The sequence below is a fragment of the Schistosoma haematobium genome, chromosome 1, assembly GCF_000699445.3.
Source record: "Schistosoma haematobium chromosome 1, whole genome shotgun sequence".
Classification (NCBI taxonomy): Eukaryota; Metazoa; Platyhelminthes; class Trematoda; order Strigeidida; family Schistosomatidae; genus Schistosoma; species Schistosoma haematobium.
This window is the reverse complement of record NC_067196.1, coordinates 75,483,134-75,497,449: the sequence shown is the minus strand read 5'-3', so window position 1 is coordinate 75,497,449 and position 14,316 is coordinate 75,483,134. Positions and strand designations below refer to the sequence as shown.

The 14,316-nt window shown below is 38.9% G+C and overlaps 1 protein-coding gene across 1 annotated transcript in view; it reads left to right on the top strand.

Annotated features, from left to right (window-relative positions):
• Positions 1-1,188: 1,188 nt before the first annotated feature.
• MS3_00010220 (uncharacterized protein) overlaps positions 1,189-14,316 on the top strand; it is a gene marked incomplete at its 5' end in the record, with an annotated part of 48,154 nt that continues 35,026 nt past the window's right edge. The window contains 4 exons of the mRNA XM_051218580.1: positions 1,189-1,321; positions 1,683-2,046; positions 3,249-3,375; positions 13,561-13,864. Coding sequence (XP_051075152.1) covers positions 1,189-1,321; positions 1,683-2,046; positions 3,249-3,375; positions 13,561-13,864 — 928 coding nt within the window. The remainder of the gene's footprint in view (positions 1,322-1,682; positions 2,047-3,248; positions 3,376-13,560; positions 13,865-14,316) is intronic.

Genomic DNA, 14,316 nt, shown 5'->3' with positions numbered 1-14,316 from the left:
AACACTGAATACCTGTGCTATCTTCAAGCATGTACTCATCTCTATAAAATCTGCTAGACTTGCGGCTAGAAAAGTGAACCAGTAGATTAAAATCGAGTTTTATATTAGTAGTCGATTCTTCAAGTGTCACTAAAGGTTCTGTTCCAAATCCTCTTCACATTCAAATGTGTTCGCTTCAGTGAAGTAATAAATGAAATCATAGAAATAGAAGTAAACCTTCAGTCACACAATTTATATTTATTCAGTTAGTGCCAGTTAACAATAAAAAGTGGATTGGAGCTATGCGATTCTCTAAACACTAACCTTTTTCAAAGAAAGTTTTACAACGTATCATAGTGTTCTGTCCGCGTCGCTTATTACTCATACTTAAATAACGAGGAACCATATCAGTTCATGCGACGCAAAGTAAAAACACCATTACTGATATAAGTGAAGATTTATTAACTAGGAAGTTTTAAGATCTCAGTTGAAAATTCACTCAATTGTATGTGGATTTGTACACCCGATTGATAACTATAAAAATGTCAAAAGTATCTGGTTTTACAACGACTTAACCAAAAACACCACATTACTCGAAGTGACAGACAAACAATTTACTCCATGGCGTACGATTAACTGATGCGCGTTGGTCATCCTTGGCCTTGACAGGGATCGATGATCGGTTCGATAGTAAGTGATCAACTGTCGGATGATTCGACTAGGGCTCAGTGAAATTTCACTGACCCTACAACGACGTGCTAGGCATCTCATAAAACATTGCTAATCAGCTTATATTAGTCGCTTATCGATATTCTGTCAAATATATCTCCGAGTCACTTTGCTTCTGACATTTGATTTGACATTTCGATTATAAAAGACGTTACTGGTTTAGGAGCAGTCAAACTCCGAATACTTGTGGCATCTTTAGAAGTGAGCCTGAGTGACTGAACGCCTTCAGCTAAGTGTGTCCAGTAAAACTAACGAAGTCATTATCAAATATTGAAGACTTACGGAACAATTTATTTTTTCGGGGTTTATCTACTTTTCTGCACAAGCGTCTATATTCTTCTAGTATGCGTTGTGAAAAAGTTCCCTCATTAGGCCACCATTAAGGCATGACGTACTGAAACTAGGATTTTCTTAGAATAATTAATCGACTATAGTGCAGAAGTGTTCATCAGACTTGTAGTAATACTTCTTTGTTGGACTTTGAACATAACATGCGCGCTACATCTAACTTCTACGCTTCTAAAGCTGGCCAGTGGAAACAATCCTAGTTCGAACAATCTCTCAGATCCTGTCGAAACATGTGAAGAGAAAGGAAAGTCGTCGAAAAAAAAAGGTTAGATCTTTTATTCAACCCTTTCTACATCATTGAACTCAGTATTCTTAGGGGAATAAATCTACAATTTCCATGTTTGACTAAATATAATCAGTCCTTAGCACGTGATTACTATCTTCTCTTTGTGTCTAGAGTAATATTTCGGTGGTTTGCTAGCCGAGGTTCATCATTATAGTCCAACCTCAACTATATGTGCTTTTCTAAACGTTTTCTGTTGTTCATTAGGATAATACCCTATTTCTTACCGAATAACTTCAAGGACGATAAGTTCGTTTACTTTTTATAGTGTCATCCTTCGATTCGTAGTGTCAACGTTTGCTATTACTTTAAGTTTTCATTTTTAAAATTGTGAATTTACTAGGACTGAGGAGTTTGTTTAAGCACGTTTCGCATTCAAGGCATTCTAACCGTAGTCAATGTTCTGCAAACGACTCCAAAACATTGGAAGGAATCTTGGTGAATAATTCATCTGATGTGAAGGATAAACCGTTACAAGATGACCGGAAACCTTTTCGGGATGTTTTGGATACTGGTGGCTCTACGCGAAGTAGTAGTCTTTCTGGTTATGAGACACAACTGCCCATAGACTATCATATACAGACTGCTTTTCTTGACACTAACAATCCGGAGTCCAAGAAAAGTGTTGAATCTATTTCGGACCGTGGTATATTTCCTGCTGAAGTGTCGAATCCCAACTCATCAGCATGCAATACCTCGTTATCGTGGTAGGTTTATTTTAATGTAAGAACTTCATTTTGCAACATTTACCAAGTTTTTTAGCAGTTGTGTTATTTCGAAACAAAGCTCGCTATCTAGCTTGTAGAGTAAATAATTTTCCTGTTTAATTCTTATCAACAATCAAGACTTACTCCTATAGTCATCAGATTCATGTAGAAATTAATTTAACCAACAATTTCCCTTATTTTCGTCAGTGATAATTTATTTTCTACTTCAAGATCAGCAATGCTGTACAGTAAGTTCAATCCGTCTATTATAATCTGGCTGGTTGGATTTAGCTGTGTATTTAACTTCTTATAATTGGGTAGCGAACCCACCTATTTATATACTTTTGGGTGGTGAAATGTTATCATAAACCTATACAAAATACCTGGTACATATTCTTGCACAAGGATGTACATGCCTGTTTTATTACATTGTCTATATCGTAGTTTTACATTCACGAGGTAATATCAGCCTTCATACAGTCGTTGTGGATCAACGCTTGTTAAACCTAAGTAATCTCATGATATTTCAACCTATGACAATTTACATATTTCATTTGAGGAGTTAAGCATTATTTGCCGTACTGTAACCATTGACCGGTTACTAGAGTCCGTATATGGCTGCTTTATGTCATCTGTCTGTTTATTTTCTGGATTACGTATATGTAGTTTAAGGACCACTTTTCACGTCACGGCTTGTTTTTTATCGACTGATTCTTAAACCGTAAGAATCGGAAATGAACTGCATTGGTTTGCATAAAGCTGGTTCATTCATAGTTACGATTGTTTGTTAATCAATATGCAGTGACGTAAACTGCGGCTAATTGGGAATTACTTGGGTAAGTCATATTTACGATACAAAGCCTCTACGTAGACGATTATAGAATGGGTAAAATAGCTCGTAAAAGATATTCGTTTAGTTTGTAGGGCAAGAACAACAAACATTTTTAGTTGAAATGAATTCCATATACCCATTAATTAAAATCCAGCTATTGCATTAGATTCCTGTCTTTCACATCAGTGCATTGATCATAGTTATTTAGCACTATCTTATAATTTAGTCATTCTTGACTGAGGTGAAATCGTGTTATTATTGAAATGATACGTTACTGTAATAGTCATTCCGACTAGTGTCGCTGCTATGACCAAATACTTTTGTTTTGCCTTATCCACAGTTTTTTCATCATTTTCTATTTCGGTTCCAGCACAACTATCATGACAGTAACCAATCCAACACCTGAAACACAGCACAGTAGATCGTTTCATACCTCGGTATCTCGTGCATATGCTTCTGTTCCTCATGCCAAGTTATCTGTTCAATACGGTTATGAGGTAAATCAAAGTTATTTTTCGCCTGGGTTTTTGATATTTGCTTTTATTATTTACATTTTAAATTCAATTACATTTATAACTTGTGGATAAAAGCCGTGTCAAATTTGTTCATAATGCATTTGACTGATCTTGTAGATAAATAAAAAAGTGCGCATACCAAATCTCTATTTATTTATTTATTTATTTATTTATTTGAACACAAACATTGGTACAAAGGGGCACCAAATACATATGCGCCACACAATAAAAGTGAGGCCAGTAATGGTTATCATTGACTTGTGTAAAGGCTGTGATACTGCCCGGGTGCCCAAACCGAAGCAGGTGGTTTTCTTAGGGGGCTGCACCCGGAGCCTTTGATCTAAAGGTCTAGTCTACAGGGCAGTGAAGCAACGTTAGGTGTGGTCCCATAGTAGCCGGTGACCAATAGGTTGATACACCATTTGTTCCCTCAGTATCCTGGAGCCCATATACACCACTGGTTTGGAATGAGTGTTTTCTAACTCCCCTAGGTGAACCCTCCGTGTCCATCAACCCGGTTAAGGCACCGGACGTTCTCTTTTCGTCCTTTCAATTTACTAAGCAACACCCGTCACTTCTCTGGAAGTGGCTGTATATGCGTGGTCATGTGAGAGCATTTCGAGAGAGTGAATGGACTCTCCAACATCGGCCATACCAGGGCATTTTGCGGGATAATTAGATGGTTTTCGCTTCACTTGAGTTAAATTGAAAACAGCAGAAATGGCTCAAAAAGTGACTTTGTTGAATCTCACTAAAATAATTTCATTCATTTGCCCGTAAACGTTTACTATACGTTTATTGTTTTGAGTCCGGAGACTCAAAATAATTATTATTTAGCTAGCGATTTACCTTCACAGAATTATTGTACTTGTTCAGACAACATCAATTGTGGCATCTTTTAAAAGTTTTATTTCTTAAACAAGTTTTTGAACAAATTAACCAATATTAAAATGTACACTTATAGAATTTCCAGGTAACCTGTATTTATTTACCACGAGTTCTGTATTTTCAAACCGTCTATGGTACTTCATGCGCGGTCAAATCCTCAAACAACGTTTTATTAAAATGCTGGTTAAGTGGGTTTTTTCCCTACCGTTTAGTTTTCTCAGGTACCACTTGTTGATAACTAAGACAAAATAGCTAAGATATATGAGCTGCCAAGTGTATATCAATTCCACTAGCAATGATAAGGCACATTGTATTCTGATTTTACCTGTTGTTCATTTTTAACTTTGTCTACATACCATTTCATAAATGAATGTTCTTAACTCACTGTTATATATTATTATAACCATTATCAGCAACAGCATCTAAAGTGCTTCTTTTGCGTCTGTAAGCAAACTGATATGGATCAGTATGCTCTTTTATCGCAGGCTGAAGTGGAAGTATTAATAATTTTTCCATTGTTTTGAGGAAGGGTGAAGTTATTGCAATAGGTCTAAATTTTACATTCTTATCACCAGATGCTTTCTTGGGTACAGGAATTATCTTCATCTTTCTCCACATTTTTGGTATGAGATTAAATGAGAAGGATCTGTTAAAGATAGCTGTGAACGGATAACATAGGACGTCAGCACACTTTTTAAGAAGGATGTTTGGGATACCATCAGGTCCCAAACATCGAGATGAATTAAGCGACTGGAGACATCTTCGTACATCAGTCTCAGTGAAAGTAGAAACACAGCTATTATTTAAACCCGTAGATAGAGGGAGCATCACATCAGATGACTGACGTACAAAAGACTTATTTAAGCCACAAACATTCATCTGGCTATCGCTTCTAAACTGTCTGTCACCTGTAAGTTCTTTAAAGAGTCTCCACATACTTGGAGAGTTTTTGCAAGACAAGAGTTTTTGAGTAAACATACAGTTGAGACGTCTAATCTCTAGGTTTATCAGTCCATTTAGCTTACGAACTTCATTCGAGTTCTTCTCCTTGTACATTCTTTCTTTCATCCTCCGTAGTCGTTTTAGTTGTGTAGATGTAAGTCAGTCAGTCAGTCAGTCAGTCAGTCAGTCAGTCAGTCAGTCAGTCAGTCAGTAACAACGTAGAACTTCGTACGTACGTACATCAGTTCGAGTTGCCACACCACATTAGCACAGAGATGCAGTTGTCGATTCAAATCCCATAGTGGTAGAGGTAATAAGAGTATAAGCAGTAATCGGGAAGATTAGGGTTTGGAGATGTTATTTAAAGAGTATAATCCAGTGAAATAAATTTGGAAAGAGGAAAAAAGGGACATGAAGAATTCAGAAGATTAGAATTTGGGAGAACACAAAGAGTGGATGCACCTGCGCCATTGCAAACGATTTTGAGCCATGTCATTCAGGGTCTCTAACCATCGGTTGCTATCATCTCGCGGTCCCCAACCAGGTAGTCTACACCTACCAACATGACTCACTCCACTTGTCAGTGACTTCATGGACTTGTGCCATGTTTTGGTTTGGCCGCCCCTAGCTTTCTTCCAACCTACTCCTATACCACTGAACATAGCACGTCGAGGCAGTCGGTCGTTGGGCATACGTAACACGTGTCCCATCCATCTCAACTGATGAAGTTTCACTACTTCATCAATTGATTTGCCATCCTTACCTAGTACCCGTTTCCTAACGACTGTGTTACTTACTCGATGGTCCCATGATATACGAGCAATGTTTCGAAGACACCTATGATCAAATACTAGTAGCCTACGGATATCCTCTACTCTTACCGGCCATGTTTCACTGCCATAAAGTAGGACGGAACGAACTGCTGCACAGTAAACACGTCCTTTGGTTGATAGACGGATATCTCGCCTACGCCATAAATGACGCAAGTTGGCAAAAGCTAGTCAAGCCTTCTGTATCCGTGCTGAAATTTCGTCACACACCAGATGTAAGTCGATCAAAACTTACAAAAATGGTTTCAGTGGGACAACAAATATGAAAACAGAATTTAAGGTAACAAGTGATAACATCAGTAGTGATTTCCAGGGAGTCATCTGTAAATAATTCCCAGTTAGTCATATGAAACATGTTTTTCAGATTTCGGATATTTTCTTCTGTGTAATTCCTATATTTGACTTTCTTGGTTTGATGTAAGAGTGTACTCTTCCCGTGCTTTCCATATGCTGTAGGTAGAACACGAATTATACAGTGATCCGAGCTAGATAATGGGGCACGTTTACGAGTCGCATATATACCCACATCATTAATGAAAACGAAGTCTAAATGATCATCCAAACGAGTAGGAAAATCTACTACGTTCTGGTGACCTAGTGACGTAAAGAAGCTACAGTCGCATGAATTGAAATCACCACATACAACTGAAAGTGAATCACTGAAGGCAGTAACAGCGAACTCAGTGGATTCATCAGCGAAAACAGATAGTGCAGATGATGTGCAATCTGGAGTCATGTAGAAATTGGTAACATAAACATATTTGTATTTATTCAGATGTTTTGGACGACACCTTAGAGTTAGACAGTCGATAAAGTCATTCTAAAACTTAAAACACACAAACGAAGATCGACACCAGTTTATGTTTACAAACGTAGCTTTCTGAACTTCTGAAAGCTAAACACTCAGACATATAACTCGTAGCAGGTGATTCTGATACACAAGTAGGTAGCTTAAAGGAAACAGAAAGACATTTTGGTATGTATTTTAGTATTCTGGCTCGGCGAACAGATAATGGTGTTTGTATGCTGCAACTGTGCTCAGACGATCGTTTATTTCGGATAAGCGATAATTTTAAGCACGAGGAGAGACATCGTCTAACATGGAGACCCCCTGCACCACACCAACGATGGACTCAGATAGACCATATTGCCATCAGTCGTCGTTGGAGAAACTCGATAGAAGACTGCCTCTCGTCCTGGAGTACATGTTTAGATTCTGATTATTCCTGTCGAGTCAGAGCTTATGGCGAACTGTCATTTGATTCTACAACCTCATGTGGTGTCCGTCAAGATGGGGAGTGAAGTAATCGAACGCATCGACAACATCACTTATCTTAGAAGGTTGATCAGCCGTAATGCGTTGGTGTCTGACGAAATCGAGATATCCGTCTATCAATTAAGAAACAAATATACTGCGCGACAGTTCGTTCTGTTCTACTTTACGGATGGGAAACGTGGTCATTAAGGGCAGAAGTTACTCGTAAGTTATTAGTACTTGATCATAGATGTCTTGGAAATATTGCCAGCATCTACTGGGATCACCGGGTAAGTAATAGTGAGGTTAGACGTAGGGTATTAGAAAATGGTGGTAAATCATGAGGTTGTGAATCTTTATCGACTGAGATGATTGGGCCACGTGTTACGTGTGTCTCAACACCGATTACTACGACGCACAATGCTGACTAGTGTTGAGGATGGTTGGAAGAAAGTCAGGGGCGGCCAAACCGAAACGTGTCAACAGTCTTTGAAGTGACTAACTTGTGGTGTGAGCCATGTTGGTAGATGTAGACTATTTGGTTGGAGTCTACGTGACCATCGTAACCAATGGTTGGAGACACTGTGTGGCATGGCTTAGAATCGATCACAACGGCGTAGGTGTATACACTCTTTGTCTTCCGTTAAACTATGAGATTAAAATTACTTTATACCTTTCTTTCTACTAACTAATTCTTTCTTCCTGTATCATATCCATGTATGAAACCGTTCTTTTACATATTACTACTTTTGAAGTAAATACTTTAATGAATCTGGTGTTCATTTTGTTGTGATGAGGTGTGGTAACTTGGACCGACGTATATGTGCCTGGTCCTACGTTGTAGGTGACTGACTGACAAGTCAGTTTTTTTTTTTAAGATAACAAAGTTATTTATCATACTCTTGTAAATTACCCGAAACTAGAATTCGAAAAAAAAACTGTAAAATCTTATCTATCCCTTTCTTATTTCATGAACCCGACCGTTGTTGCTACCTTGACGTGGTGGTCGGGCTTGCCTATCGTGATGAAGCAACCGAGCTATACTGGCTGGAGCAACCGTTCCTCAAGGTCCTACCATGTCAGACAGGTCGGTTGAAGAGCGGTAAGACTGAAAGCAACAAACCCAAGGTCCGAAGGCGAAGTCGTACTGCTGACTGTACAGAGATGTGACAGTAGTAAGGTGTTTCCTTCAGACAACCAGCGTGACAGCGATGCTGCCTTCCCACAAGGAGGAGTGGGGTTAGAAAAGGTCGACCCTAAAAATGCACACCTCACCTTACCTCACGGATTTCCGTCTCCGGCGGTAAGGCCCTTTTGAAGAACGGAGCTAACACGTCAAAAACCTCCCACGAAAAGGCCGTGCGCGACCGGCCTCAAGCAGTTGTCCCTTGGGCACTGCGGTCACGCTCTCAGGTCACTGAGACCGCCTCTAATCCAATTTCCTTTTCAGGTACCTCCAGAAGAACCCTTCCTCGGTGTGGGCAACCGGGAAGTGATAACCGCCCTCATACCTCTAACAGCACTCAAGACCACTGTATTCATAATCAACCTCCGTCTTCAATTCCTATTATCGACTTTCAACTCTAAACTTCCTCTTTCGGCCTCCTCCTCAAGTGTCACCATAGCCAACGATTCTAGTGCTCAAAACTCTGTCCCAGGTCTACTGAAACCTCGCTCCAAACTACACATTGGAGCCTTCAACGTACGCACCCTATGTCAAATCGGTCAGCAGGCTTCCTTGGCTAAAACCCTAGAGTCTCTTTCCATTGATGTATGCTGTGTCTCCGAAACACGCATACAGGATCCCAGTGTGGTCATTCACTTGACCTCACCTCGGCAAAACGGAGAGCCAACGAGATACACCCTCCGTGTATCTGGTGACCCGATGGCCAGTTCTCGTGGACTGGCAGGTGTAGGCATAGCACTAAGCATGAGGGCGGAATAAGCACTGCTAGAGTGGATCCCCGTCAACAGTCGTCTATGTGCTGTTCGGTTAAACGGCTCCGTAAGAACTCGGAAGGATAGAGATACACGTCGCTGCCTTTTCGTCGTTTCTGCCTACGCTCCCACTGACTGCAGCTCAGATGATGTGAAAGATGACTTTTACAGAAAGCTTTCTGAACTTCTTCAGAAAGCTAAGCGTTCAGACATAGTACTCGTAGGGGGCGACTTTAATGCTCAGATAGGTAGCTTAAACCAAACAGAAAGGCATTTAGGTGGATATTTTAGTATTCCGACACAGCGAACAGATAATGGTGATCGCCTGCTGCAACTATGCTCAGACAATCGTTTATTTTTAGCAAACACAAATTTTAAGCATAAGGAGAGACATCGTCTAACATGGCGACCCCTACACCAAACCAACGATGGACTCAAATAGACCATATTGCCATCAGTCACCATTGGAGAGGGTCGGTAGAAGATTGTCGCTCATTCTGGAGTACCTGCTTGGACTCCGACCACTCCCTAATACGGGCACGCATCTGCTTGCGCCTCACTGGACGCAAAAGACCCATTAGAACTGAGTTGAGTAACGAGAAAACCAAAAGTAGGTTCCAAGAACAACTGAGTTCACAATTAGGTAGTTCTGAAGACGAGGCTGACCCAGATGTTGCTTGGAAAAATATACAAGCAGCTGTGGAAACAGCAGTGACATCTATTAGCGACTTAAACCACAGAGTTATAAAGAACCAGTGGATTTCTTCAAAGTCTATCACACTGATGGATTCTCGCAAACTCGTCCCATCAGGTTCTGAACATGATGAAGAGCGACAACAAATCAGATCTAGGTTAAGAAAAAGTCTAAGAAACGACCGTGAGCAGTGGTGGGCAATGAAAGCAAAAGAGATGGAAAAGGCGGCGACTATAGGGAACACAAGACAGCTTTATAGACTAATAAAAGAAACTGGAACTAATAAATCAAGTGTAAGTGAGATTATTTCGGAAAAGACGATACTCTCATCTGCTCCCAGTCCAGACGTTTAGAACGATGGGCGGAACATTTTAGGGAACAGTTCAGCTGGCCTTCAGCGACTCTACAACTACCCTCCATTCCTAGACAGTGTGAATGGAACATTGAAGTAGGTCCCCCAACTCTTGCTGAAGTTCAAAAGGCTATAGTTAATCTGAAGCGAGGAAGGGCAGCTGGTCCAGATGGATTGACTCCAGAGGTTTTTAAGGATGGTGGTCCAATTTTAGCGATTAGGTTGACTAATATTTTAGCTAAGATCTGGGAGTTAGACGTTATTCCATCTGACTGGTCACAATCACTTATCGTCCCAATATATAAGAAAGGGTCAAAATCATCTTGTGATAACCACAGAGGGATTAGGTTAACTAATATAGTATCTAAAATACTAGCCTCGATAATTATCAGACGCCTAACTAAGACTCGTGAACTGCAAACACGAGAGAACCAAGCTGGCTTCAGACCTGGTCGTGGCTGCATCGACCACATATTCACCATTCATCAGATTCTAGAACACAGGTATACTTATCGGCGTCCGACAATGGTGGTCTTTCTTGGCTTAAAAGCAGCATTTGACTCGGTAGACCGCGAGATTCTGTGGCAGTGTCTGTCATTGAAAGGCGTACCCCAGAAGTACATAAATCTTGTAAAGGCTCTTTACTCGAACACTACTAGTCGAGTCAGAGCTTATGGCGAACTGTCATCTACTTTTGCAACCTCAAGTGGTGTCCGTCAAGGCTGTCCACTTTCCCAATTTTTGTCTAACTTCATCATAGATCTACTGATGGAAATAACTTTCTCGTCGACTGAGTTCTCGGGTATTGATCTCCATCCAGGAGGTCCTTTTATCGACTTAGAATACGCAGATGACATAGTCCTGTTTGGTGAAGACGCTGACAAAATGCAGAGTCTTCTGGTAGCACTGAGCAACAATGCCAGAATGTTTGGAATGCGCTTCTCTCTCTGTAAATGCAAGTTGTTGCTTCAGGACTGGTCTGCGTTAACACCTGAACTAAGGATAGGGAGTGAAGTAGTCGAACGCGTTGACAACTTCACTTATCTTGGAAGTCTGATCAGCCCTAATGGGTTGGTATCGGACGAAATCTCAGCACGGATTCGAAAAGCTCGTTTGGCTTTTGCCAACTTACGCCACCTGTGGCGAAGGCGAGATATCCGTCTATCAATAAAAGAACGAGTATACTGCGCAACAGTCCGTTCTGTTCTACTTTACGGATGGGAAACGTGGTCATTAAGAGCAGAAGTTACTCGTAATTATTAGTACTTGATCATAGATATCTTAGAAATATTGCTGGTGTCTGTTGGGATCACCGGGTAAGTAATAGTGAGGTCACACTCAGGGTATTAGGGAATGATGGTAAATCAGTTGATGAGGTTATGAATCTTCATCGACTGAGATGGTTGGGCCACGTGTTACGTATTCCTGAATACCGATTACCACGACGTGCAATGCTATGCGGTGTTGGGGATGGTTGGAAGAAAGTCAGGGGCGGCCAAACCAAAACGTGGCATCAGTGCTTGAAGTGACTAACTTGTGATGTGAGCCATGTTGGTAGATGTACACTACTTGGTTGGGGTCCGCGTGACTATCGTAACCGATGGTTGAAGACTCTTGGTGACATGGCTCATAATCGATCACAATGGCGTAGGTGTATACACTCCCTGTCTTCCGTTAAACTAAGAGATTAAAATCACTTCATATCTTTCTTTCTACTAACTAATTCTTTCTTTCTGTGCTATATCCTTATTGCAATCTTTCTTTTATATATTACCACCTTTGACCTAACCACTGCTATGAATCCGGTGTTCATCTTGCTGTGCTGATGCGGTATGGCAACCTGGACCGATGCATATATGTGCCTGGTCATACGTTGTAGCTGACTGACTGACTGACTATTTCATGAACTTTAATTAACTATTTATTTGTTGCAGTTAGCTATGTCATCCATTGGTATATTTGGGCATATAAATTTAAGATGTGTGCTGTACAAATTATCACCTAATATGTTTCCAATACACTTCTGTAGGATTTTATCTGTTGTGTTTAGGCGACTGAATCTCCATTAACTAGCCCAATTAGTTTTTGTTAAGTTATCACATGGCTAACACTAGTGTATAACAACCAAATTCATAAGATTTCGTATTCATTTTCTAACAATATATCCATTTGTTTAGGAAAATATATTTCAGTAGGTTATTATTTATACACGAGACCTTGAAAATATTTATAATTCTCATGTTATGTTTTAATATAGTTGTAATGATGACTGTACTAATCACATTTTCAGTAATAAAGTTGGATTATTACTTTAAGTTAGCCAATGATTCAATTGGAGTATAGTTGATTGTTACTGTAATGAACTGATGCACACATACACTGGTGCCTAAATTTATGTGCACATTCTATATACCTACCTCTTATAATACACTATACATTGTTCAATAATTTTAAGGCTAAATGAATATAAAGGCAATCATTTTTATCCGACTCTGATACGATAATAACATCAATATCAGACTATACAATTAAATTTATTATAGGTCACATAAATACATGACTACAAATGTGTTATTATTTAGACGGTATGCCAAAACTCAATATGTGTGCAGTCTGTACACTTCTGTTATGTATATACATTCATCCATTCTGTGTATAAATATGATAATGAAAATAGTAAAGTCTCTACTATTATTTTTCATGTCTAAAAGTAACTTCAATAACAAAGATTATCAAATATATCTGTGACTATACTTATGAATATCATTTATTGTCTGGTTCATAATAGAAGAAAAAGTATTATACTCATTTATAATTGTCTGAATTCTGATGCCAGTGAAATGAACATCGAGATACTTAACCACAGGATCATTATGAATTGGAGTGAAATTAAATATTTCTCAATCTATTCGATAAATTTGATTTAAACTTATAATGCTTACATGCATGTTACTTTTTGATGAGTACGTAACTTCGTTTAGTCTTATTTTTGGAAAGTCTTTGAAATATTATCATCGTAGATATCTATGCTCAAAACTATCGTTTTTACGGCTTTAATTCTTCACTTGACTGAAAATTCCATTTGATGCAATCTCAAAAAACCATGTAAATTAATTTGAATATGTTAAATGCCTCTAAAAAACAAACAAACTTGGTTAGTAATTCTTCTAAATCTGGAATTGTACAGTGAAATTTTAACATCATTATATAAACAGTTGTAAGACAAATCATTGTTAATTTCTATTATTATTTTCAATGATCCTTCTAGCCAAGTAATACTTTACAATCATCCCCTCAAACGGAGTCGGTTACTAGTACAAATGGACATAGTTTGAATAAATTAATGGAAGATTATAAACCAATCAATTCGCAGTCAGTATTATCATCTTTGTCATCACCCGTTTCTGATTTTGTCGGTGCTGATGTTGCTCCTGGCAGCGGTAATTCTACTTGCCATGATGATAGTGCCAATCCTATTGATTCTGAATTGACAGCCTTTAAAATGCAACAATTACAACATGATGTAATGCAACTTGAAACTGCAATAAAAGACAACTTAAATGAACAGAAAGGTATGTTTTTTACTTCAAAGAAAATTCATTTCTCATAATAGTATAGAGTTTTTTGTGTTTAGAATGCATGATTTCCTAAATGTCACTTTTTCGTTTCCTTTAAAGATTGTTTATATTTTGTCACTCATGCTGTCAAATTTTGGACTTTCATTTAGTGTAGTTCGGTTCTCCATTATCAGTTTAGTTCCTAATTAAAGCCATGAAACTAGTGGTCAGTATTTAAATCACTTGACTGTCATATCCTGATCACAGATTCGAACCATACTTCGCTTACCGTGATTAGAAGCGACAGGTTCTGTTACTAGCTTACTAAAGTTACGCTTAGAATTTTATAACATCAGTCTAGAATTATCTTCTTTTATACAAATTTCAACCAATTCATCATATATGGTTACTGGTTTATGGTGTCATTGATGAGGATTTTACCTTGTTCTTGAATTGGTTGTCACCTA